Consider the following 26,389-nt stretch of genomic DNA (forward strand, 5'->3'; position numbering starts at 1 on the left):
GAGTACCCTTTTACCATTGGGGGAGCAAACAAGGCTGTACTCCATCTAGTCTGTTGAGGGGATCTAGTCACGTAAGCCAACATAAATTCAAGAAAAGACAGTTTGATAGAGGTAAGACCAGGTCGCAGATGCCTTTAGGGGTGAAATCCTGCAGAATGAGCAAACTGTGCTGTATACGGCAGCCTCAGCAGGATGTACGCTCCCAGGGTGCAGGAATCTTTGCTATGTTGTTCATTGGTGTGTTCCCTGTGCCCGCAAAAATACTGGGCATGTAGTAGGCACTCCATAATTTACTTAGGGAAGAAGTAGGAATTCACTAAGTTAAAAAAGAGGGATGACTAAGAAGGAAAAGATCCGAGGTAGAGGAAACATTATGTTGACTAGACTGATAAATTACCCAAACAGAGAAAATATTCATGTCACTGCAACTTCAATCTCTGGTATGAAAATGGCTTTAGATCTTGGGGCCTTTCACTGAGAAAGGGGTTTCAGGAAGAAAAGGATTGAGTAAAGGGATATGAGTTTTAAATTTATTAAATCCAGAATACATTTAGGTAAGCAAAAAAAAAAAAATTATAATCCTTCACAGTATTGTGCGCACTAAAAGTACCCTTTCAAACACCTTCTTCTAGATTATAATTGATAGTTTCTAAATTCTCACAAATTTTAAATTAGTGGAGTTTGACTTAATTAGGTTTTATGACAAGATACGTCATCTAAGTTCTAATTTCTGTCTCTAACATGAAGTTTCAACGTTTTTATCTTTCAGATGTAGCACAGTTATGAGTTAAAATTGCAATCTTAAAAATAAAATAAAATTGTAACCTTTCATAGTGCATTCATACTCTACTTGTAAGTGTTAAAAAAAATCTAGCACTTGTATTATCAGAATGGCTGTTTTTTTCTGCCATTTCTAGCAGTAACCAGCAGGTGGTATCAAACAGTTTTACATTTGTGTTCTGTTGCAGCTTTTGTGCCTGTTTGGTTCTGAGACTTCTTCCGAACTTCCACCCCACACCCAATCACAAACACTCACGTACAAGCATTTGATGGGGATAAAGGTCTAAAGGAGGATTGTGTTCTGTTTCATTTCATTTCTCTGATTTAAATTTGTCTTGACTTTGCTTTCAGGGTAATATTCTTTTGCACATGCACTGAGGTATCTTTTTATAATAAAGACACTGCTTTACATGCAGTAACTCGTTTGGTCACTCTATCAACACTATAGGAAAACACTATTCCCTTTTTTAAAGATTTATTTCTTTATTTTAGAGAGAAAGAGAGAGCCAGAGAGAGAGAGAGCACGCGTGCAAATGTGCATGAGCAGAGGGAGGAGCAGGGGGAGGGGGAGAGAAGGTCTCAAGCCCGATGCAGAACTCCATCTCATGACCCCTGAGGTCAAGAGGTTTGGTCTATTTGCTCGGCTATGAGCAGTTGAGGTTTTGGCACCTATACCTCGAAATAAGAAATATTAACATAGAATAAAACCAGAATATCAAAGAGCTGTATGTGTGATATTGTCTGTGTATGGGGAATGGTCACGTATTTCACATACATGCGTAGAATTTTAGTGCTGAAAGCACTTTAAGATACTTGCCTTTTATTTTCTGAAAAAGACACTGACACCTTCCAAGGAAGCATTGAGTTATGGCAGTCACACAGAGGAGATGAGGGAAGAGTCTGTTAAAGAAATGTGGGAACATTCATTTTTGGAGGCCCTAGTAGGTATAGAAAAATGCCCATTGTTGAGGGGGTCGGGCATGTGGAAGGTCTGTGAGCTTTCCAGGTAAGTGCATCTCTTTATTTAATGCCCACCTCTTGTATTTAAGGTGTGATGGGAACAGGCAAAGCTGAACCAGCAGGCAGAAAAGCTGGCGTAGGAGAATCACATCCTTCCAGTGAAAAGAAAAAAAGAGAAAGGAGGAAAAGAGGTAGAAACTTACAGTCCATGTTAACAATTTAATTACCAAGTTTACAAAATCAAAAGAAAGAAAATAAAATTTAGATATGGGAAAGATTTGAATATGCTGAAATATAGCCTCATAGTAGTAGATTCATATTGAAATTGCTATAAGGTTTTATTGGTTTGAATGACTAGACCCAGATCTAATTTTAAACTAGCAGTGTGGAATAAGAATCATAATTAAATTTATGGTTTGCCATAATTTGAACTTGCATTTTTTGATAGATTTGCTTTAAACTAGCATTAATGTATCCATCAGTCATTCCCAGAAATTCACAATTGAATTGCAAATGTTAAATGTCATCAAGTATCCCTTATTTAAATTAAAAATTGTATATATATATATATATATATTTTTTTTTTTCTTATCACAAAAGCAAAGCAAGTTCACTGCAGGGAAAAAAGGAAAGAAGAAAAAATGGATTCCCTTCAATATTAATTCCCCAAAGCAACTAAGACTACCATGTTAGATTCTATCCTTACAGATTTTATCCTTTCACGCTTTTCTGGTAAAATACCAAAGAAATAAAACAATAAAAAATCAGTCATAAGTCCATTTTCTATTTCATCCATCCAAGCCACAAAATACCTCTTCCCCACAGTGGTAACTGACATGTCATTTTTTAATTTTATGTTTTGTTTACTAAGCTCATGCCGGTATATCTATACTGATACACAAATCCAAGTGCATATGTTTTCATGAAAATTAAATCATGAAATGTTTTTAAGCAAAACGTATTATAGATGTATTTGCAGTAAATGAATAACCCTACTCTACTCTTTGTAATGTTGTGATGTAATTACTAGTGTAGATAATCAACAATTTATTAAACTATTTACCAATCAATGAATATGCCAATGTTTGCTACTTTTTTTTTACTTTTACAAAACGTTTTCACGTGAAGATCCTTGTGTATCATTTATTGCTATGTATTTTCCTGCTGTCATTTCAGTAAGATCGATTTCTAATAATTGCAGTAGTGATAACAACAAAAACGAGAAGAATTAAAATAGCTAACATTTATTGAATACTTACGATGTGCCAGGCTTTGTGCCAAATGCATACTTAACCTTCACAACATGCTTCTGAAGAAGGTATAGTTTATAATTCTGTTTTGTAGTTGAGGAAAGTAATGAGATTAGTTGAGGAACTTGCTCAAAGTCACATAAACAGCAAGTAGGGGAGCTAGGATTCAAACCTAGGCCATCCGACTGTGAGGCCATCTGAGGACATAGCAACACTGTTAACCAGTATCTTACACTGCTCCGCCCCATCTAGAAGAATTGCTGGGGCTTAGGGTAGATACTAACAAAAATGGTGGAGTAACACCTTCCAAATAAAAGCCTCCTGGTAGTAGGGGGAGGAAAGTGGAGTTCCTTCAGAAAGTATTGTCATCACCTTATGGTGTCTTCCTGGAAGGCATTTGCAAAAAACTTGTCTTTGTATATTACCCAACTCAGAATTCCCTAGTACAAAAGTTGCTACCAGGGAGATGCCACTGAAAGCATTTACAGGCAAATGTTGTTGTTGCTTCTGCCTCTGCTTCTGTAAAAGCAAACACAACCCAAAGCAAGAAGAAGGGAATTAGTACAAATCTGAACAGAGATAAATGGAATAGAGAATAGAAATAACATTAGAGAGGATCAACACACTACCATAAAGATCAACAAAGTTGACAAGACTTTAGCTAGACTGACCAAGAAAAAAGTGAGAAAACACAAAACTTTAAATATAGGAAGCAAGAGGGGGACATTACTACTCTCCTTATGGAAATAAAAAAGATTCTAAGGGAATCTGTGAACAATTGTATCCCCCCAAATTAGATAACCTAGAGTGGACCAATTCCTAGAAACAACAAATTACCAAAAATGAGTCAAGAGTCTCAGCAAATCTATAGCAAGTGAGGTTATGAAGTGAGCAACAACAAAAAATCAATAGAAGTCCAAGGCCAGATGGCCTTGCTGGTGAATTTTACCAAACATTGAAAAAAGAATTAACATCATTCTTTCTCAAACGCTGAAAAAAAAATGATGGAACTTCTTGACTCATTCTGTGGGGCCATTTACCAAGAAAATCAAAACAGACAAAGAAATAACAAGTAAAAAAATAAAACAAAACCCCAAAAAACCTCTACAGATCAATATCCCTTAGATATATAGATGTCTTCAACAAAATAGTAGTGAAGTGAAACTGGCCACATATAAAAAAGATTACATGTGATGACCAAATGGGATTTATCCCGGGAGTGAAAGTTTGGTTCAACATACAAAAATCAATCAATGTAAACAACAAATTTATGGGGTATGGAAAAAACCTACAATCATTTCAACACACTAAAAAATGAAACACAGCATCCTTTCATGATAAAAAACACCCAACAAACTGGCATGAGAAAAGGACTTTCTCAACCTGATACAAGTGGATGGAAGAAAAGTCCACAGCTAACATCCTACTCAGAGGTGAAGATTAAGAATTTCTGTGCTAACATCAGGAACAAGATAGGGACGTCTGCCTTCGTCAGTTCTACTCAACATGATACTGCAGGTTCTAGCCAGTGCAGTTAGGCAAGAAAAACAAATAAAAGGCATCCAGTTTGGAAAGGAACAATTCAAACTCTATTTATAGATGAAATGATTTTATATACAGAAAACCTTTAGCAAACCACATAAAAACTATTAGAGCTAATACATTCCGCAAAGTCGCAGGGTACAAGGCCAACAACAAAAAATCAACTGTTTCTGTATACTAGCAGCGAATAATCTAAAAAGGAAATTAAGAATATACTTCCATTTACATTAGCATCCAAATAAAGTACCTATAAATAAATTTACTTAAAGTGAAAGACTTGTACACTGAAAACTACAAAATGTTGCTAATAGAAAGTAAAGACGCTCTAAGTAAACAGATTACGTGTGTGTGTGTGTGTGTGTGTGTGTGTGTGTATACACACACAAAATTATAAAGGCTAAATCGATATCCCGTGTTCAGGGATTGGAAGACTTAATATAGTTAAGATGGCAATTGTGCTCAGAACAGTAGTTTAAATGCAATACCTATCAAAATTCCAACAATCTTTTTTGCAGCAATGAGCAAATTTATCATAAAACCACATGGAAATACAAGGGACTGTGAATAGCCAAAACAGTCTGAAAAAGGGTAAGAAATTTGGAGGATTCAAGCTTCCCAATTTCAACACTTACTCTAAAGCTACAGTCATCAAAACAGCCTGAAACTTGCATAAGGATCAATGTGCAAATTAATGGAATAGAACTGAAAGTGCAGAAACAAACCCATATACCTGTGATCAGTTGATTTCTTTTTTTTAAGTGTTCATTTAAATTCCAGTTAATATACAGTGTATATTAGTTTCAGTGATTCATCACTTCCGTGCAATACCCAGTGCTCAACGCAAGTGCCCTCCTTCTTCCCCATCACCTATTTAATGCATCCCTTCACCCACCTCTCCTCTGCTAACCATCAGTCTGTCCTCTATAATTAAGAGTTCTGTTTCTGGGGCGCCTGGGTGGCTCAGTCGTTAAGCGTCTGCCTTCAGCTCAGTGCGTGATCCCAGAGTCCTGGGATCGAGCCCCATATCAGGCTCCTCCGCTGGGAGCCTGCTTCTTACTCTCCCACTGCCCTGCTTGTGTTCCCTTTCTTGCTGGCTGTCTCTCCCTCTGTCAAATAGATAAATAAAATCTTTTAAAAAAAAGTCTGTTTCTTGGTTCGTCTCTATATTTTCTTCCCCTAAGCTTGTTTGCTTTGTTTCTTAAATTCCACACATGAGTGAGATCACATGTTATTTCTTTTTCTCTGACTGACTTATTTCACTTAGCATAATGCTCTGTAGCTCCATCCACTTTGTTGCAAATGGCAAGATTCATTCTTTCTTATGGCTGAATAATATTCCATTGTATATATATATAACACATCTTCTCTATCCATCCATTCATCGGTTGATGGACACTTGAGCAGTTTCCATAATTTGGCTATTGTAGATAATGCTGCTATACACATTGGTGTGCATGTATCCCTTTGAATTAGTGTTTTTGTATTCTTTGGATAAATACTTAATAGTATAATTGCTGGATCATAGGGTAGTTCTATTTTTAACTTTTTGAGGAATCTCCATACTGTTTTCCACAATGGCTGCACCAATCTGCATTCCCACCAACAGTGTAAGAGTGTTCCTCTTTCTTCACATCCTTATCAACACCTGTTGTTTCCTGTGGTGTTGATTTTAGCCATTCTGACAGGTGTGAGGTGATATCTCATTTATTTGTATTTCCGTGATGATCAGTGATGTTGAACATCTTTTCATGTGTCTGGTGGCCATCTGTATATCTTCTTTGGAAAAATGTCTGTGTCTTCTGCCCATTTTTTAATTGGATTATTCATTTTGGGGGTACTGAGTTGATAAGTTCTTTATATATTTTGGGATACTGACCCTTTATCAGATATGCTTGCAAATATCTTACCCATTTTATAAGTTGCCTTTTAGTTTTGTTCATCGTTTCCTTCACTGTGCAGAAGCTTTTTATTTTGATGAAGTCCCTATAGTTTATTTTTGATTTGGTTTCCCTTGCCTCAGGAGACATATATAATAAGAAGTTGCTACGGTATGGTCTGTTGATTTCAACAACAATCCTAATACCATTCAATAGTGAAAGAAAAGTCTTTTCAACAAATGGTACTGGTACAACTGGCTATCCACATGCCCAAGAATGAATTTGGACATCTACCTCACACCATACATGAAAATTACTCTAAAATGGACCAAGACCTAAATGTCAGAGCAAAAAGTATAAAACTCATAGAAGAAAACATGGGCCTAAATCTTTATGACTTTGGATTAGGTAACAGTTTCTGAGATATGACACCAATTTGTAATCCCTATTCAGAGAGGATGTCCGTTATCCCACATTCTCCTCAATACCACCATGGTATAAATATTTTAAAGTTTGCTAACATTTTGCTGACTATATGGTTTTAAAAAGGTATGTCATTATCACTTTGTTTGTATTTCCTTAACTGCTAGTGAAGTTAAATATATTTTCATATGTTGATTTGTCATTTGCATTGCTATACCGGTCACACATACAGGCGTTGAAGGATGATATGGTTTTGGTTGTGGGTATGTGTGGTTGTTTCTATCGTGTCTGCTATTGAATTATTATACTGTACCAAATTCTCAAAAGAAAACATCCTCACAATCGAAAACCTTTTAGTTTGATGCATGAAAAGGCAATGTGTTTCCATAGATGTGTTTTTTAATACTGGCTTAGCAGCAGGTGAACTAAATTTATTTTTCTATCTTTTATTCCTACTACTACCATCATATTCCTAGATGCATTCACTCATGATTAAATAGAATTATTTTGCTGTTTTGAATTACTAACTCTATTGTAGATGAGATGAAAAAGCTGCCTATTTATCCTAAGGGAAAGCAAAAAATACAATATGATAAAACTTTAAGATATGAATGAACATTTCTTTAACATTGTAACTCTTTTAATTTAATGTATCCTCTCTGTACATAATTAAACTTCTGTTGAATCTCTGATGAAACAGGTAATTGCAGACATTTTGACAGTTGATACTGCAACTTACCTCCTGAGTTATTGCTTTCTTTTTACTCAATTATTGTGACTCCCTGACTACTGGCAGAAAAGCTTTACAATGAAAGGGACTAAATTACTTTTTAAACCAACAGAGGCATAAAATATTCCTTAAAAGTAGTGATTTGCATTTTTATAAAGTTTGAGGTTTAGTTGCTTGTTTTATTTTCTATAGAGTCTAAGCTTCATTATGAAAGAAATTATGTCCTCACAATGTAAGTGATCCAGAATTAATTTCATATTTAGGTAGCTATACTTAGAATAAAGAACTTCTTAATCATAGTTCCATTGTGATCACTGGTGTGGATGATTGGTCCATTGCTGAGCATGATTTAAATAAATGATGAGCAAATTCATGTGAGGCTTTGTGTAGGATTTTTAAAAAATTAATGTGCAATGGATCAATTTAAAGTAGCTGCTTTCCTCATAGGAAATTCTACTTTGAATATCACCCGTCTGTTTAACCTGAACAATACTAAAAAGAGAAAAAGGAGATTCATACAAACAAAAATGAAAACTGAAGGCATTTCAGAGTTACTTCAAGAATCATAATAGCCATTTGTGATAATTAACTTTGCACTGTTCTTCCAGTTTGGCTTTTTTTTTAAAGTGGATAGAACTGGCAGTGAAAGTAGCTTTAAAAAAGAATATTTCCAATTCTGTCTTGCTAGGATCTGTTGATGTTTTTGGTTTCTGTCTTTCTGCAGGAGTAACAACTGTTCTAACAATGACAACTCTGAGCATCAGCGCGAGGAATTCCCTCCCCAAAGTGGCATATGCAACTGCCATGGACTGGTTTATCGCTGTCTGCTATGCATTTGTGTTCTCTGCCCTAATTGAATTTGCAACTGTTAACTACTTCACCAAAAGAGGATGGGCTTGGGATGGGAAGAGTGTAGTAAATGACAAGGTAAGTGAGAACTTCCTTCTCACCATGATTAAGAGAATCCCCTAACAGATTTAGCTTGTAACGGATAGTTCCTAAAAATTGACATGAAGAACATTCAAATGTAAATTATCTGTATCTTTATATCTATGTCGTAGATATGTATATATATAGAAATCATGCAGATTTCTTTTAAAGGATGCTCTTGCCTGAAATTCTTTAGCGGTGCTTATTATAGTATTACTTCTGTTCAAACTCCCCAGCATCTGTTGAGCTCTGACTGTGTGTCAGGCATTGTGCTAAGTTTTTTACATATGTTCTATCATGTAATCTTTAAACTTTATGATTAGGGTCTCTTTTTAATTCTCATTCTTCTAATGAAGAAGCTAAGACTTAGTGAAATTATTTACTTGCCCACGCTCACACAACTAGTTAATAAATATACTTGAATGCAGATCTATCTGACCATGAAATTCATGCTCTTAAATACCACACTGCTTCTTAATCGAGAGATTTGGAAAAGAAAGTGGGCATTAATTTACCTGTTATAGAATTTCAGATCCTTCAGTGTGTTGAGTTACTCTTCACCTACCCCCATCTCTGTTGCTTGGATAGAATTTCAGGCAACATTGTTCTTTCTCCCAGGTTATATGGAATAAGTAGGTGCTGGAATGCCCAGAAATTTTAAGTTGCTAATGTAGTCTATAAGAGTTATTTGTTTTTAAGATGAATTTCTTTGGGAATTATTGGTGTCCATCTTTAGGTTGCAAGTACTGAAGCTAGTGGGAGTTTTGAGCATTAAATAATAGCTGTTTTGTGTATTTTATAGATTATTACTCATCTTCATTAAGAGGAAGTTTTGGATATATCACAATGAGATATTAAGTTTTCTTAATAGTTCAGTTTTACTTGGAGGGCTTCTTTTTAACAAAATATTTATTAAAATACTTCTTCCATTAAATTTAGAATGTTTTATGCCCTTCCATATTCAATGATTTTACTTCTTTATCAGTTATTTAAATATAATTTTTTCCCATTTCTAGGACCATATTGCAGTTTAAGCATATAAATGGTTGATGTGATAATTTAAAAGTCTTACTTTTTTTTCTTAATTTTATAAACTGTAAGTTTTAATAAGTACTAGTTCATTTCATTTTATAAGTGATGTTTTGCATAAGAACAGCCACTGAGTGAATATTAAATGGAATCTGATTAATTTTCTATGCTTAACTTCTAGGCTATTTCAGCATTTCCATCACATTTTATTGTTGATTTATGTTTTCATTTTCCATATAATGTACTGCTTTTTCATTGCTATCTATGCAATTACTTTTTTAAGTTATATTAGTTATACATGCACTTTCATACTAACTTTCTTTGAAGATTAAATGCTAGTTATGTTTATAAATGCCAGACATATTTACAAATAAGTCACAAAAGATAAATGGTTTGTGGTATAAATGCTCTGTATATTTATTGATAGATCACTTTTTAATGCTATGAAGGTGCCAGTCAAATTGACATTGTGATTTGGCATATCAAATAAAATACCTTCTCCCTGAACTTGGAAAACAGAGGTACTTACAAATGCAAAACACATTCTTGATAATGCATTCTAAAAGCAATAACCTAGTAGTAATGAATATTGGGTTTAAGTCAAACCACATACCAAATCACACAGAGCAAAGACAAATCTAGGACAAAATCATTGATGTTCCAACATAATCTTTAGGAAAATAATTAATAAGTTCTATATTATTTCAGTTCTAAGTGGTTCAAGTTCATGGTTAAGTTAAAGGAAACATTACATCCAGCATGTTGCTTGTTCTTATTCATTTTTCCATAGCTAGAGGGGCCAAGCACAACGGCAGGCACTTGCTAGCACTTCAGAGTTTTTTGTTGAATTAAAGAATCAATGAGTTTCTCTTATTAAGTCTGGCAATGCAACACCAATGAGAAGACTTCTTTGACTTCACAGAAAAGAGTTTAGAACTTGACAATGGTGAATTTGTCAGTGGGTAGTCAACCCAATTTCTTGATTCAAATGAATTTTGGGAGGTGCTTCCTAAACCTAGCTTGGAAATAACCAGGTCCTTAGAAGTGAATGGAAATCAAGTAGAGTGCCCCAAATTAGCATATCTGCCTTAAAAAAATGCTTCGGTATAATCTACTTTCAGCTATCTCTGCTGTAATTTTCCTTAGATTTAATTTTTAAGTGGAAAAATGATAATTTTCTTGATAAATTTCTTGAATCCACTGCCCATATTGGCATCCTGCTGGTTTTATCAGAGAGGTAGAAGTCCTCTGCTTTTGAAGTTGGTATCATAAGCAAATGCAGTTAAATTATCTGTCAATTCAAAGAGCAGATGAAAAGTTCTTAAACATTTGTGAACTGGCAAATATTCTGTTGTCTCATAAGAATAATGTCTCAATGACACGTATCACTAGTATATGTTTGAAAAAAGAAATATGTATTTAACATACAATTTTTATGTAGATTGTACTCTGATGATCTTTAAAGTTAGTTTATGCCAATACATAAATCCACTCAATCCATTTTTCAAGCTGCATTTGAGCCCTCTGTTAAAAGACATAGCCTACCCTGCTTCTGTGATCTCGGACAAGATGTTATAGCACTTTTAGCCTCAGGTGTGAAACTAGATAACAAAACCTTATCATACTAAAAATGTAGTACTGGATCAAATGATTCGATTCCATGTTTTATGCCCTTTCATATATAAAAATATCATCTTGTGAAATTCCCCAAATTTTTCTGGAACCTTCCCTGATACCCAACATTCTTCCACTGGCCAAAACTAATTCTTCCACTCCTGCTCTTAATCTCTTTCTTTTTTTCTTGTTCTTTTCTCAGCCTTGAACCAACAGTTAGTATTTCTTCTCCTTTCTTCAAAGCCATCTTTTCCTTTTTGACTGCCTCCTTCCTTTCAGTTAAAGAGTATGCTTAATTTACCATGAAACGAAACCAAAACTCTCTCCAGATCCAATGTCCCCATTCAGATTCTATCCTTTTTCTTCATTCAAGCTTTTTTGAAAGCATTTCTTACAATGTCTGTGTTCTTACTTTCAGTTGAATTCTCAGCCCACTGTAATCTGATTTCCTTTCCATTTATTGTCGTGTTAACTGAAGAACACCAATAACCCCCACATATTCAGATCAGGTAATAATTTTTCATTTTTCTCAAGGGATGCCCATTGAACCCATTGAATACTGCTGTGTTTCAGAACTCCATTGCAGGCCCAACCCAGCAGCATTTTCTCTTCTTTCCCTCTTTAAAACAGGCCTTAGAATATCAACTTCTTGCCCTCAGATTCTGGCAGCTGCCTCTATGCATTCTATTCTGAGAGTCTGCCTGAGTTCAGAGTAGATCCAGTCTCCCTAGTATCTGTCCTTGTTTTTCCCTAAAGACAGGCATTTGGCTTTATTTTATTGTTGTTTTTTGTCTTTACTAATCACTATGTGATTCTTACTTTAAAGGTTTTACTGACGATATTTGTGGGGATGTCTGCGACACTAAACACACTGTCCACCCATTTACTGTCCCCAAATAGATAGTCCCTATTCATCCTCAGCACAAGTGTCAGTCTTTAAGAAGCTTCTGAACCTTGTGTCTCCCAAATGATTCGATCTGATTGTAAGTGCATATTGTATCCTGCCATTTTGCATTAGATCCTTTATCGCAGTATGCAATTGCATATTTATGTCTCATTTTCTTCATTGATCATTATAACAATGACCATGTTTATTTCAATAAATCATTTATCCTTGGCCCTTTCACAGGGTCTTGTATATGTTAGATGCTCAATAAATATGGGATGAGGGGCGCCTGGGTGGCTCAGTCGTTAACCGTCTGCCTTCGGCTCAGGGCATGATCCCGGTGTTCTGGGATCAAGCCCCACATCAGGCTCTTCCGCTGGAAGCCTGCTTCTTCCTCTCCCACTCCCCTGCTTGTGTTCCCTCTCTCGCTGGCTGTCTCTATCTCTGTCGAATAAATAAATAAAATCTTTAAAAAAATAAAAATAATAAATAATAAATATGGGATGAATGAATGAAATAGAACCAAATCAATCTACAGCTCATGCCTTTATCGTACCTTCCACACTTATCACCTACAACCACACCCCATACTTCCTTTTAACTGTCAGGATCATATATCAAACCTGTCCCCTAGGCATTTCTATGTGAATACAACATCCCAATCTTTATGTGTCTCTTTTTTTAAAGAAAGAACAAACAAAAATAAAATCTTCTAAATTGACTTTCTATCTTTCCCCTGCCCACATGTATTTATTTACTTATTTTTTATCTATGGCAAAACCTAATCTCACATACCAACAACTTGGAAGTATCCCTTAACATCTAACCTGCCATCAGATCGTACCTGTTTTCCTGTCTCTTTGTCATGAACTATGCCCTCACTATCTCTCATTATTTTGAGTCTCATTATTTCTCCGTGTTCCTAGTCGTCTCCCTCCAGTCTGTCCTCCATACTAGTGCTAGGGTCATCTTTCTGAAACGGGAATCTGATCATTTCATTTTTCAGCTCTTTAAGGAATTGTTGAATTCTTAATGTTAATTGCTGAATTCTTTAATGAATTCTTGAAGCTGCTCAGCTAATATGGCCCAAATATATAGCTTTCTTGTAAGTTTGTTTATATATATGTTGAAAAATAAGGAAAATATTACTGTTATTTATTGTGCACTTACTACTACATGCCTGGGAATATCTCTGTGTTAGAAATGAGAAACTAGGGACACCTGGGTGGCTCAGCTGGTTAAGCGTCTGCCTTCGGCTTGGGTCATGATCCCAGGGTCCTGGGATGGAGCCCCACATCATGCTTGTTGCTCAGTGGGGAGCCTGCTTCTCCCTCTGCTTGCCACTCCCTCTGCTTGAGCTCACACAATTTCTCTTTCTCCCTCTGACAAAAAGAATAAAAATAAATAAAATCTTTAAAAAATAGAAATGAGAAACTATAAGATTGATCACATAAAATTACTTGCTCAGGATCACGTCTAATAAGTGGTGCATCCAAGACTGAACACAGAGCTAAAATCCATGCTCATATTCTTCCTCTAGCCTTTACAAACATCACCAAATATCCATGCCACTACGCATCTCCGTGACATCAGATGTGCTGATCCCTTTTGCTAAATAGCCCCCTCCTTCCTTCCATAACTGATGAACTCCTACTTACTTCTTAATATCCATCTGATTTTACTTAATATTGAAACTTTCTAAATGAACGTAATTGCCACCCCCTATTATGTTTCTAGAGTACCCGACACAAATTCCTTTTGTGTAACCTTATTAAATTATACTTTTACTATAAATATTTCTGTTTCCAACAGTAAGCTACATGATCTAAGAGGATAATAGTTTTGTCTTACTCATCATTTTCTCTGCTATTACCTCACCTAACAGTTAGCACATAGTTTATTTGAATTAAATTAAAAATAAATAACTTTAGTCTCTTGAGATTGTTTCCATTTCTAAATCTGAGTCAGTGGTTCTACACTGGCCAGAAAAAGCATACATAGTTCTATGGAAACACACTAGATATTAAATTACTTAAAACACAGACTTAACACATAATATCCAAACTAACATGAAATGTGCCATTGTTTTGTGATTCACGTCATGCCATTCATAGAAAACATCACATTTCAAGGGTTTTATTCATTTATTTGCATTTTTTAACATCTTGCCTTGTTCCAAAAGCATTTCAGTCAGTTTACCAAAAGAACGCATGTGCTTAAACTCTTATAAAATAAAACATAAGTAGAAATAAGATATCAGGATGAAAGAAAATAGAATGCAAATATGTCCACCATTTGGGTCAGAACATTAAGAGCTAGAGAAGTTGAGCTTTAAATTCTGAGCTTCTTGTCTACCAGAGTAAGCCATGGGGTAGGGGGGGAGTTATTATCTTTTTTTAATCAAAAAATGGAAGCATAAATTTTCTTAGGGAAAATATTTTCCTACACTGAATTATATAAAACAGTATCTTACGGTTTTAATTTAGGGAAATCTGGGTACTGGTGAAAGTAATGTCAACATTTCCCAATAAACGCAGTAATGAATTTCATATTGATGTTTCTTGTAGTCCCCTTCAATAAAAGCTGAAGGCATTACATTAACATACAACTCAGTGAAGGCAATTCTTCAAGGAGCTAAGCTAATATGGTCCAAGTATATAGCTTTCTCATGGCCCAATTTAATCCAAGGAAAGACTTTAGAGTACTTAGAGAAGTGGATGGACTGTATAACCTTCAAACAATCTTCTGTAAGTATCACTTTTCTCAGTCAGGATGGTTAGCAGACAGTTAACAGCAGCATTATCTGACCAAAGAGCATGTTGTTGCTTTACAATTAATGGGCTTGCTAGTAGCCACAATTGACTAAAAAAGCAACATGGTATATATAGCAAGAGCATAGATACGCCACTTTGGCTACCTTGGGTTTTTTCCAAAGCCTGTCTTATTTAGTGTTACATTTATGAGGTCTCCATTTCCTTATTCTAAGGACAATCTCTGCTATTCTTTCCAATTCTGAAACCATGTGATTATTATTTTTATTTAGATCCCAGGTCACTTTGCTAATAGATGGCTATATTTTAGAGAGAGCATTTGCTCAAGTTTTTAACACATTATTTTATCTAACACTCTAAGGTTGCTGAGATTAGTTTGCCCCATGGTGTAAGACATTTTAATTTCTATAATCAGGAATTTTCTAGTCTTGAAATCTTAAATATATATTCAGACATCCTAATGAAGTAATTAACTCAGAATATTCTGAATCCTATAAAATTGTTTAAAAAATAGAAAATTTAATTAGTATGGGCTATATTTCGTTTTCATTCCACTTCAGAAACAGCATCAACAAATTCTATAGCAGCATATTTTACTCTTTTCCCCAAATAATGTGTAAAAATACATAATTTACCTATTTTGTGTTTGGCCATATTTTCCCCCTTCCCACTTATATGAGTCTCAATTATAGCAACACAACTTTCACAAACATGTGGAATGGTAAATTTGAGGACTTTCAAGATAATTACATAGCAGAATTGTAGGACATACTATGGGAATCTAGTTTTTATGAATCTAACAAATGCCTACTCTACAAAATACTTTGTTTTATATATGATATATTTTCTAAATATATATTTTTTTGTCACAGTAATCATTCTCATACATATCATTCACTGTAAAGTAAACATTTTGTGAACCTTTTCTGTGTCAGGAACTATGCTAGGAGCTCTGCTTTGCACAGTTTTTGCTTTCAAGGAGCTTACAATCAGTGGAAGAAAAAAATAAGTGAAAAAAGTATACGTGCCATTATTGAGACAAACACTAGGGCATTATGGAAGCACATGGAAGGAGTACTTACTGCAATAAGAAGTGATTTTGAGCTGAGTCAGTATAAAGTGGATCTGAGTAGGGGGTCGGTGTGGGTTGGTTATCAGTTCCTGGCTCAATTGTGGTATCATTTACAGATTAGGGAATGTAGGAAGGTGTACAGAATTAGGTTGGGAGTAAAAGTAACCTGAGTTCATTTCTGGATATTTTATGTTGTAATTACTTATGGCATGTGTAGATAGAGAAGTCTAGTGAAACGTAATGGGTAAGAATTCTGGTGAGAGGTATTATGTCAGTCATCCTTGAATTGGTAACAAAAACCTTAGGCGTTACTTAAAATTAATAGAAAATAGCAGTGTCCATTGGCTTTCATTTCCCCCATTTTCCTTCTGTTTGGTTTCATTCTTCACATTTAATATTGTTTTCTTTACTTACACTTTCTGACTTATATGAAGTGGCCTACCTAAGAGACTTAAAGCAGAAATACAGAATGATAAAATTAGACTATGGGAAATTAGGTAGTGTGAACTATCAGAGCTTGCCTAATTCTCAAAAGAAACAAAAACTTTATATAGGGATATGAACATAAAAAAAAAATCACCTTGTGGCAGTTAGTACTGGTTTGAAAGTTGATACAACAATAGAGTTCATTGCACTATTTCTCTTCAAGGCTCTGAGGGTCTGAGTGTAAGCTAAGGGTCACATTGAGTAAAGTAACATTAGTCTGGAAGGGTCAAAATCATTGGCCCAAGCACTCAGCCTGCTGATGGTCTGCCTTAATCAGAGGCTTGCATGATACTCAAGGAGGATTTATAACATACGATATCAATTTGGTTCTTTTTAATAGAAGTTAGTAATGAATAGGGCAAGGTAATATCTTCTAGTAATGGCCTAGTGTCTGAATATTTTTTAATACTATCACTAGCACATCTATGTCTTACAAAGAACAGTAATAGAATATATTGTGTGGACTTCTCTGTGTACTCTGCTTTAGCAGATCTAAGAACTGTATGTCAGCTATGAAGTCAATAGGATTTTTTCTCTATATACATGATATTAGTAATTTTAAATAGATAGGAACAATTTGCTTTTCTGTAGATTTGTGACAATTACTTTCAAAAGGGAAGTTATTTTATCCTTTAAAACAAGACTTTGTAAGATCTGAGCCAGAAAGGCTTCACTGGGCTATGTCTAGGAATTGAGAAGGTTTAGCACCAGTGAGGGTGCCCTGTGTTTCATTTAATGAATTGGTAAGAAATTACAGGTGTCCACCACTGGGTTTTGACTAAAGATAGTACTCATGACTGTTGCACTTTTGCTTGCTGTTGGTTCTGAAAATAATCAAGTTTCCAAGTTCCAAGAGGGCATTTGAAGTCAAGCCATCATCTTGTCAGGTACTGAGCTTGCCTCTGAAGTTTATACTTATATTCAGAGATTGAAGCCATACTTTGGGCAACGAAGAAAAAAATATCATGAAATTTTGTTCTTTGTAGTTTAAGTCAATAAAAGTTTCAAACATACGTGAAAATTATTTTGAACACTGCTTATTATAGCATTCACAGAATTGGGATAAAAAAAACCCCACCAACATACAAACATGCAGGGGTGATATTTGGCTGGTACATACGGGCACAGCCCTCTGGGTATTTACAGGTGATACTTGTTCAGATTAGTTAGAGTACCTGTTCTGATTTGTTAGTGCGTCTGCTTCAGAGTTTGTTAAATAATTTTAGCATCACCTGTGGGTTTATATACAATCGAAGGTTATTTGTGTCGGGCAGGAAGGGAGTTGGTAAGAGTCAGTACAGAGTTTCTATGCATAGACTCCTCTTGTAACAAAGGACATTTGCATTTATGTTTCTTTGTCAAAATGTTTGGGACCTACACCATAAATCTTGACTTAACTTAAATGTCCCTCTTCCAAGACACCTTTTTTGAGTTCTTCCATGCAATGTTTATGTCTTCTTCCAAAGATATAAAGTATATTATCTATATATCTTATAAGTCAGCAATCATTGTTTAGCTTGTAATAGAGTTATAACTGTTACTACTCTCAACTAAGAGATTGTGCTTTTCAATGTGGTTTGAATATTCATCTATTCATTTAATTCTCACAGCAGTTCATTGTGGCTTTGGTATAATTATCCCCCTTTTTTCTTACTAGAAGCTGAAGCAGGGAGAGGTTAAGGAACATTCCCAAAGTCCAAATTCTCTCCAAGTGCAATTCGATATTATTTTAAATGATATTTAGGTAGAATTGAAATAATGGTAATATAAACATTACATGTTACATACTTTATGGTTTAAGGAGTCTTTTTAGAAGATCAACCTAGTGATATAAACTTCACTTGGAAAAATTTAGGAAAAAGTGTACTCGCAGGTTTCAAATAGCTTCCTCAAAAAGAAAGCCACACAGTATGATGTTTAAGCAGAGGTTTAGAAGTCACACACATCTGAGTTTGTGCGCTTTTTCAGCCCCTTAGTAGACAGGAGACCTGCTTATGTCATGAAACCTCTTTAGCCTCCATTTTAGAATTTGTAACATAAGGTTAACAATAGAACTTACCTCCTATCCAGTAGTGAAGTTTTTTATAAATGACACCCTCAGGCTTAACACTCACCCTGACACATCGTAGTGCTTAAAATGTGTTAGCTATATCTGGCTATCAGTTATGTACTTGGGGATGACCCTCCATTTGTAACATGGGAACTTCATGTGTCATTACAGAAGAAAAGCTGTTTTATAGCTTTCATAACGGTAGGCCCTCAGCTCCTTTCCTTCTATACTTCAGCCAGATCTGGAAAAATGCGTCATCAGCAAGGGAAAGAAGAGAGGGAGAAACCCAATGCCAGTGAAGGACAGGAAATCCAGGCTTGTTTTCAGATCCTCCTGGGCTTTCAGAGGCCCTTTCTTATCTCATTTTACCTGGACATTTTGAGAATTCTTTTTATTTTATTTTATTTTATTTTATTTTATTTTAATTATGTTCAATTAGAATTCTTAATTGAAAATAACTGATATTTGAAATTCTGTTCTAGGCCACTTGGTCCTCTAAATCTGTTGATTTACACTCTTCACAATTTTGGATAATTCATAGCCGGTTCAATTTTGTTTGCATTTAGATAACTAAGAAGACACTTATACTAGTATAGAAATGCAGGTAAATATTATTTATGTTTTCAAGTTCATTAATTCAGCTGCATATTATATGCCTAGCTGGTGGAAAGCATCATGCTAAGTGTTCAGTTGATAATGGTAAACAAGACAGAAGTAGCACCAGGCTTTATTGAACTTCGATTCTAATGAGAAAGGAAGATGTCAGTCAAATAATTACACAACTAAAGAAAGAATTTATACATTTTGAAAAATGCCATGATTGGGGCACCTGGGTTGGCACAGCGGTTAAGCGTCTGCCTTCGGCTCAGGGCGTGATCCCAGCGTTCTGGGATCGAGCCCCACATCAGGCTCCTCCGCTATGAGCCTGCTTCTTCCTCTCCCACTCCCCCTGCTTGTGTTCCCTCTCTCACTGGCTGTCTCTGTCTCTGTCAAATAAATAAATAAAATCTTTAAAAAAAAAAAAAAAAGAAAAATGCCATGATGGAAGTAATCTGAATACTGTGGAGAGTGCAGATGGCCAAAAAGATTGCGCTAGATGGAGTGGTGAGGAAGGTCTTTTTGAGGACCAACACTAAGCCAAGACCAAAGTATGAGAGGGGATTGATGACATGAAAAACAGGATGGAGGGAAGGCATTCCAGGCTAGGAAGTAGCATGGCAAAAGGCATCAAACAAGGAAGTATTCTTGAAAACTGAAATTATTTCATGGGATTGGTATATAATTAATGAAGTAAAGAAGCCATGGTAAGAACTACTGATTTTATTCTCAATTCCATGAGATAGTATTTAAGAGATTTAAGCTGAGGAGTGACATGATCCCATTGATGTCTTAAAAAAAAATCCCTGTGGCTGTAGTGTGTCTAATGATTGGACAAGGTCAAGTGAAGCTGGGAGAGCACAAAGCATGTTGTTTGGTCCAGGCAGAAGATAATCGTGAGTCAGATTTGAGTGGGTGGGGATTATGAGGAGAAACAGGTTATGGATGAGCTAGGCAAAAAAGGGAAGTTTGTATTTTATCTTTGTTCCATATTTTTAATATTTATTTCACTGCCAACTGTATATGCTTAGTTTCCTATCATATGAGTAAAGCGTTTGACAAGGAAGAGAGAAATCCTATTTTCTAGTTAAAGACGTTAAATTTCTTTCCTCAGAACTTGAGGTCATACATTGTAGATGATCATTCTTGTTAAAATATTTCTACATTTCATTTATTCATTCTGTCATCGATTCAACAAATATTTGAATAACTTATAAGAGTCAAAATTTTGCATCATTTATTAAATGTGTGGTTTTGATTATTTGTTTTCCATGTAAACAACAACAAAAAATGGTTCTCCGGGAAAATGGTATCATTGATTTTACTGTGGGGCTTTCCTCATGGTTTCAGGACTCCTTTTATTTATTTACTAAATTTCATCTTTATAATGGATAATGATGTTTATCAAGATACTTTTCTTCGTAATTTGAACTGGAGTTTGGAAAATGTTAAGTGGCAGACTCAACCCACATTCTGTTAATTCTTGTATTTTTCAATAGAAAAAAGAAAAGGCCTCTGTCATGATACAGAACAATGCTTATGCGGTGGCTGTTGCCAATTATGCCCCGAATCTTTCAAAAGACCCAGTTCTCTCTACCATCTCCAAGAGCGCAACCACGCCAGAACCCAATAAGAAGCCGGAAAACAAGCCAGCGGAAGCCAAGAAAACCTTCAACAGTGTTAGCAAAATTGACAGAATGTCTAGAATAGTTTTCCCAGTTTTGTTTGGTACATTTAATTTAGTTTACTGGGCTACGTATTTAAACAGAGAACCTGTATTAGGGGTCAGTCCTTGAATCTAGACACAAGTTATCTTTGGGATGTATAGCAACATAGAACTTTGTTTGTTTTGCTATGTACAGTCTGACTAATAACTGCTAATTTGTGAACCAACATGTACAGTGTGTATCTAGCTCTAGAGCTCACCAGTAGACCTCTAACGGAGACACGCATTTGCTCACTCGTGGAACTGCAGGCAGAAAGCACCCCCTACCCAAAGAGCCATTGCCTTTTTTAAAGATTTACTCTAGGAACTCGTTTAAGGTGGGTTTCATGTGACCTGATCTGTTTCCTACTAGTGATGAAAATGCGGATCCTATACCACACTTGATGAACTCTTTTGATTTAGGTCTTAAATAGGACTCTTTTTTACTGTTGCCTAACTATAACGTAAGATAACACTGTCATTCCAGACAAATTCTTCTAAATCACAGAACCTCCTATCTGCGACATCAGTTCCCTTCATGAGTGCTCAGAATCCCTGCTAGTGTAATTGGAAGCTTAGCACACATCCGAAGAAAACTAGAGATCTGAAATCAGCTTTTAATTACTCTGTATAGTATCTATAGCAACATATTACCGCATGACAAGTTCAAATAATTACAAGTCACTCCTGACAGGATGTTAATTATGCCTAGAATTTAATAACTATCAGAATGTCATGGTCATTACATTTTAGCATCAGAGTTTATTGGGGAGTAATAATTGAAATCCTATAGTTTATTTTAATCATTGGAAACTACCTTAAATTAAAAAAAAAAAAAAGACAAATGTGTCTTACTCTTTCCAGGTATGTGTTGTATTGAAATTGATCAGCTAAATTTTCTTGGTGCTGGAGACTGGAAAAAAGCATCCAGTTTGGCTGCTGTGGAGCAACATTCATATTGGATTAGAAAATTGTGCCAAAAACTCCCACCGATGAGAATTTATAGGTGTCCCAGAGTATAGATGAGCACTTACATGATTCTCTTCTTTCCTGTTTACTGCAAATTCTGCCTTAAGGCTTCTTGTCATCAGGACTCAGAAGCCACTAATTACAATGGAAAGGGCAGTTCGTTGGCACATTTTTCTGTCTTGAAGCAGCGCTTTCAGATAAGAATTAATGTAAATCTGCTTTTGTAAATTGAAACTTTAAATTTCACTGACTCAAATTTACAACAGCTTTATATACCAGAAGAAGTTTTGGTAAGAGTTGAACCTTTTTAAACAGAAACTTTAAAGCATCACCAACAGATTGTGGATTAGTTCACCTGCACACACGCAGACACACACACACACATTAACTAAATTATACACACACACAAATAGCTAAATTAGAAACCATAGTTTTCAATTTTATATAATTACTAATGATTAATGGGCAAAATTCATTTTTCTTCTAATATTTAAAATATACTCTCTATGCCCCTGAAATGTGTTAATAGAAGTTAACAATTGTGTCTCATGCCTAGATTTAGCATTTTTGGCAAACCCAAAATCCTTTTGACTCACATCCACATTAGCAGTTATTAGTTGACTTTTACTAATAGATACACCTTTATGATGGTGTTTTTGTAGAAACATAAGTAGTCAAATAGTGGCATTTCTTGCAGTTTTGTACAGTATTTCAGTATAGTGCATAAATAAGTATGTTCATAAAATCAAATAAAAGGAGTATCTTATGGAAATAAGCAAAATCACAACAAAAATTGCTATTCCTTTGCCTCGTTTAATTTTTTTCATCTTCTTTGTTTTAGTGTGATTCTATTATGTGCTTTGCATGACTGTATTAATACCAAGGTCACAAATGCATCTTATTAACAGAATTTGCCATGAAGACAGCTTTGACATTAAAAATTCCCTCACAAAAGGTAATCCATAATTCTTAATAAAATAAAATTGTTACATCAGCTAATAAATGTAGTTCTTTAATTCCCTTCCAATAACAGCTCCTTTGTCATCTAAATAGTTTTAACATATGCACTTTGTTCATACATTGAAATGGAAGCGATCCTATTTTCCTACACATTTAAATGTAACCTAGATCTTCGGTAGAGTTTAGGAAAGTGTACAAGAGACTAAGAAAGTGCACCATGCTTGAGGGCAAGCAGTAAAAATGCTTTGTAGGGTAGGCATTATTAGACACTCTAAAAATACTGTTCTTGTAAGTTCTGCATTTCCCCCTTCATGTCTGACTATAAATTATAAATTTATAAATATGTACATATGTAAAAAATAGTTGTAAATAGCAGTTTCTCTGTGACAGCAGAAAAGACTCATCTTTACCTTTGACAAAGGGCTGCACCTACATTGATGACACAAGTTTTATTAACATTTATGGTAGATTGGCCAGAACAGTTATTCTTATTGTTGTCCTTATTTTTAGTTTTAATTGCCAAAACCTTATTTGAGCTTAATAACATCCCAACAGTTCAGATTTTCTGATAATGTAGATCAGGATTTTCTATTATTTCTCTACGTTGCTATATTTTTTTTAATGCACTTCTTAATCTTTTAAGGTTTAGATAAATCAAAGGGAGCTTTTGGTCTTGCCGGAGAGAGGGAGGATGTTCCATCGAAAATGATTTTAAATTATAGAACTATAGTGATTACAGTCATTCTCCCTTCCAGAAACCATTGTAAAGTTGCAAAATAAAAGTGACATGAATTTATTAAAATGAGACCAATTTTTCAGGAAATACATTTTTAATATACTAACAGAAGTCTCTTTGGCCCATAATATGATGCCTATTTTATGCAGTTGTACATTGACAAAAAGAGCTATGGTCTGTAAAAAATGTAGATAAGAACCTGTGCATATACAGAGATATAGTCTCATTATTGTAGAGCTGCTGCTCTGATTTAGCTAATATTTATTCAACAGATATTTTTTTACCTCCTACTATGTGCCATACCGTGGGGATGGTGTTAATAACACTCATATCACACTCACAGAATTTATTTGAAAACTAAAGTGCACCTTCTTCTTCTAAAGACTTAAGATCAAAGGCTAAATGGAACATGTGAATTAATTTAGCACTAAGAGTTGTTCTAATGAGCTATAAGTTCATGAGTGCGTTAAGGTAGTGGCTGTTTTGTTTTTTCCTCCTATTCATGTTCCTATTTCTTTAATACAAAAATGGAACAAATATAACCATTTTGTAATGATTTTAAACGTCAGTGATTTTTAAAATGCCAATGTTACTGTTTAGCAATCTTCAGGGATCTCTCGAATTTATCTCAGGTTTGGATAAGTGATCCCCTTGAGTGACATTTCCAATTTTTTTCTTATATATTTCATAGTTTATTTTAAAAGAGCACAGATGCTGTTATTTCGCTCATATTTTTCTTTGTGTATACATATATATGTGTGTGTATATATGCATATACACATATGTATATGATGAAATCCAATATTTAATTATGATGTGGTTCTTTTTATATTCCTGGCTAAGGGAACTGAATTCTGCCATGGTATCATAGATTCTAGATGGGCGTCAAAGCTCTGTGGATTCTGTCACTAATGTACTTTGGCGTGGCCTGTCATCATTTCAATGGGAGGACAAGGGAAGTAAGTCAAGTCGCCTTCAGCAAAGTCATAGTTCTTCAGCATCTATTAAGATTTTTTCCAAATGCTCCATTCTTGATGCCTCAGACAATGCCTGTGAAACACTGAAATGTTTATTATTTAACTTGAAATCTGAGACCATATTAATAGGCTTATTAATATTAATAGGTTTACCAAACACCAAACTGTATAGGTTGTTCCTGTCGTCAGTCTTCTGACATTCTCACAGGCATCTGCATATTTTTGAAGCAACTTGCAAAATTTTTTCTTATAAAAAGATTCAGAATTTCAAGGGAAACTAGCTGACCCATTGCTACCCTGTAGTGCATTTATTAACTTTTTAAAGAAATTTAAATTCAATTAATTAACATCTAGTGTATTATTAGTTTCAGAGGTAGAGTTCAGTGATTCGTCAGTTGCATATAACACCCAGTGCTCATTGCATCAAGTGCCCTCTTTAATGCCCATCACCTAGTTACCCCATCCCCTCACTCTCCTCCCCTCCAGCGACCCTCAGTTTCCTATGATTAAGAGTCTCTTATGGTTTGTCTCCCTCTCTGATTTCATCTTGTTTTATATTTCCCTTCCTTCCCCACGATCCTGTTTTGTTTCTTAAGTTCCACATATGAGTGAAATCATATGATAATTGTCTTTCTCTGATTGACTTATTTCACTCAGCATAAAGCCCTCCAGTTCCATCCAGTTGTTGCAAATGGCAAGATTTAAATAAAAAGATTCAGAATTTCAAGGGAATCAAGCTGACCCATTGCTACCTTGTAGTGAACTTATTTTTCTTTTAATTGAGGTTTCATGGGCACCTTGGGTTTTCCTCTTATTAATTCACAGTATATAGAAGCATACCATTTAAACTGAGGAGGGCTGTGGTTAATTTTAATATCCATGCTTGGAAACCAGAGACACTGTATCAAAATTACTCATAACAGTATGGACAAGACAAGGTATAATCTTTTTTCTTTATTGAATTCATGCTTTAAAAGATGAAATTCAGTATTTAATGAAATTTTTAATATTCATAATCTTTTGTAACCAGCATTTATATAAAAGATACTAATATTTTCCATTGGTGTAATCACTCATATTTTCATCAAATTCAAAAACAAATTTAGGACAGGGAAAGAAATATCAAAGACAAAAACCCACTAGAGAAAAATGAGGCTGTTGCTAATTAAACCTACTGAAGCATTTTCCCTTTTTACTCCCAAGAAAAGGGAGAAATTAAGTATGCATAAGTGTGTACAGAAATGTTTAACAGTTATGATTCCATCATGGTAAGCATCATGATTAAAATACTAAAATAGATGAAATTCATGCGAAGGCATGCGGGAAAGGTAATCAAAAAATTATTTGAAATCTATTTCTTATAAGAACTTTGTATCATGTTTTTTCTTGAAAATTCTTAATCGTTCAACATATTTATACCACTGTTTTCAACTTTATTTAACTGAAATATTCTATATTTGTCAGTATATATGAAGAACATCTTCTCATATACATAATTATATACCCCACTTTAAATCACTTTCTCTATGTTGTAGTTAATACATAACATCAGTTAATATTGCCAGCAAGGAAAAACAACCAATAGATGTTTCAGTGTATAGTTCCCAAAGAACCCTTAATAAGTTCTTAGCTTTGATTAGAAGTGTGTGTATATGTGAGTGTGTGTGTATGTATGTGTGTGTGTGTATGTGTGTATTTCCAGGTATGAAAGAACATTTTGAGAAATTCAGACAATTTTCTGAAATCTAAACAATTTATTTTATTAATGGGTCCAATCTCAAATGTAGCTCTTATTAACTAGCAATTAACTTAGTCAATAGAATTGTTTTTCAATAGATCCAGAAACTTATTAGTTGAAATTTAGTCTTGAGCCATACATATGGTTAGAAATATCCTTCCTGTAATGTTGTAAACATCTTTCTGATGTATTTCTAGTTGGCTCAAATGATTTCACAATTCTGCTTGTAAGGCAGGATACGAAAATATTTGAATTCCAAATTTGTAAATGGAGGTTTGTGAAAGGTTTCATTAAATTAAATATCTGG

General features: G+C 34.8%; 1 protein-coding gene across 3 annotated transcripts in view; it reads left to right on the plus strand.

The window, feature by feature from the left end:
* The window catches only part of GABRA2 (gamma-aminobutyric acid type A receptor subunit alpha2), a 116,041-nt gene extending 93,386 nt beyond the window's left edge, over positions 1-22,655 (plus strand). Inside the window, exons 8-10 of one of the 3 annotated variants that reach the window (XM_045815934.2) lie at positions 8,287-8,489; positions 14,589-14,768; positions 20,497-22,655. In XM_045815934.2, coding sequence (XP_045671890.2) covers positions 8,287-8,489; positions 14,589-14,768; positions 20,497-20,793 — 680 coding nt within the window. In that variant the 3' untranslated portion in view covers positions 20,794-22,655. Of the gene's footprint in view, positions 1-8,286; positions 8,490-14,588; positions 14,769-14,956; positions 14,960-20,496 lie in introns of all 3 variants that reach the window. The other 2 variants (XM_045815935.2, XM_045815936.2) reach the window with 2 other exon arrangements.
* The last annotated feature ends 3,734 nt before the right edge of the window (positions 22,656-26,389 follow it).

This window comes from Ursus americanus, chromosome 8, assembly GCF_024610735.1.
Source record: "Ursus americanus isolate L20-20 chromosome 8, mUrsAme1.1.p, whole genome shotgun sequence".
Taxonomy (NCBI): Eukaryota; Metazoa; Chordata; class Mammalia; order Carnivora; family Ursidae; genus Ursus; species Ursus americanus.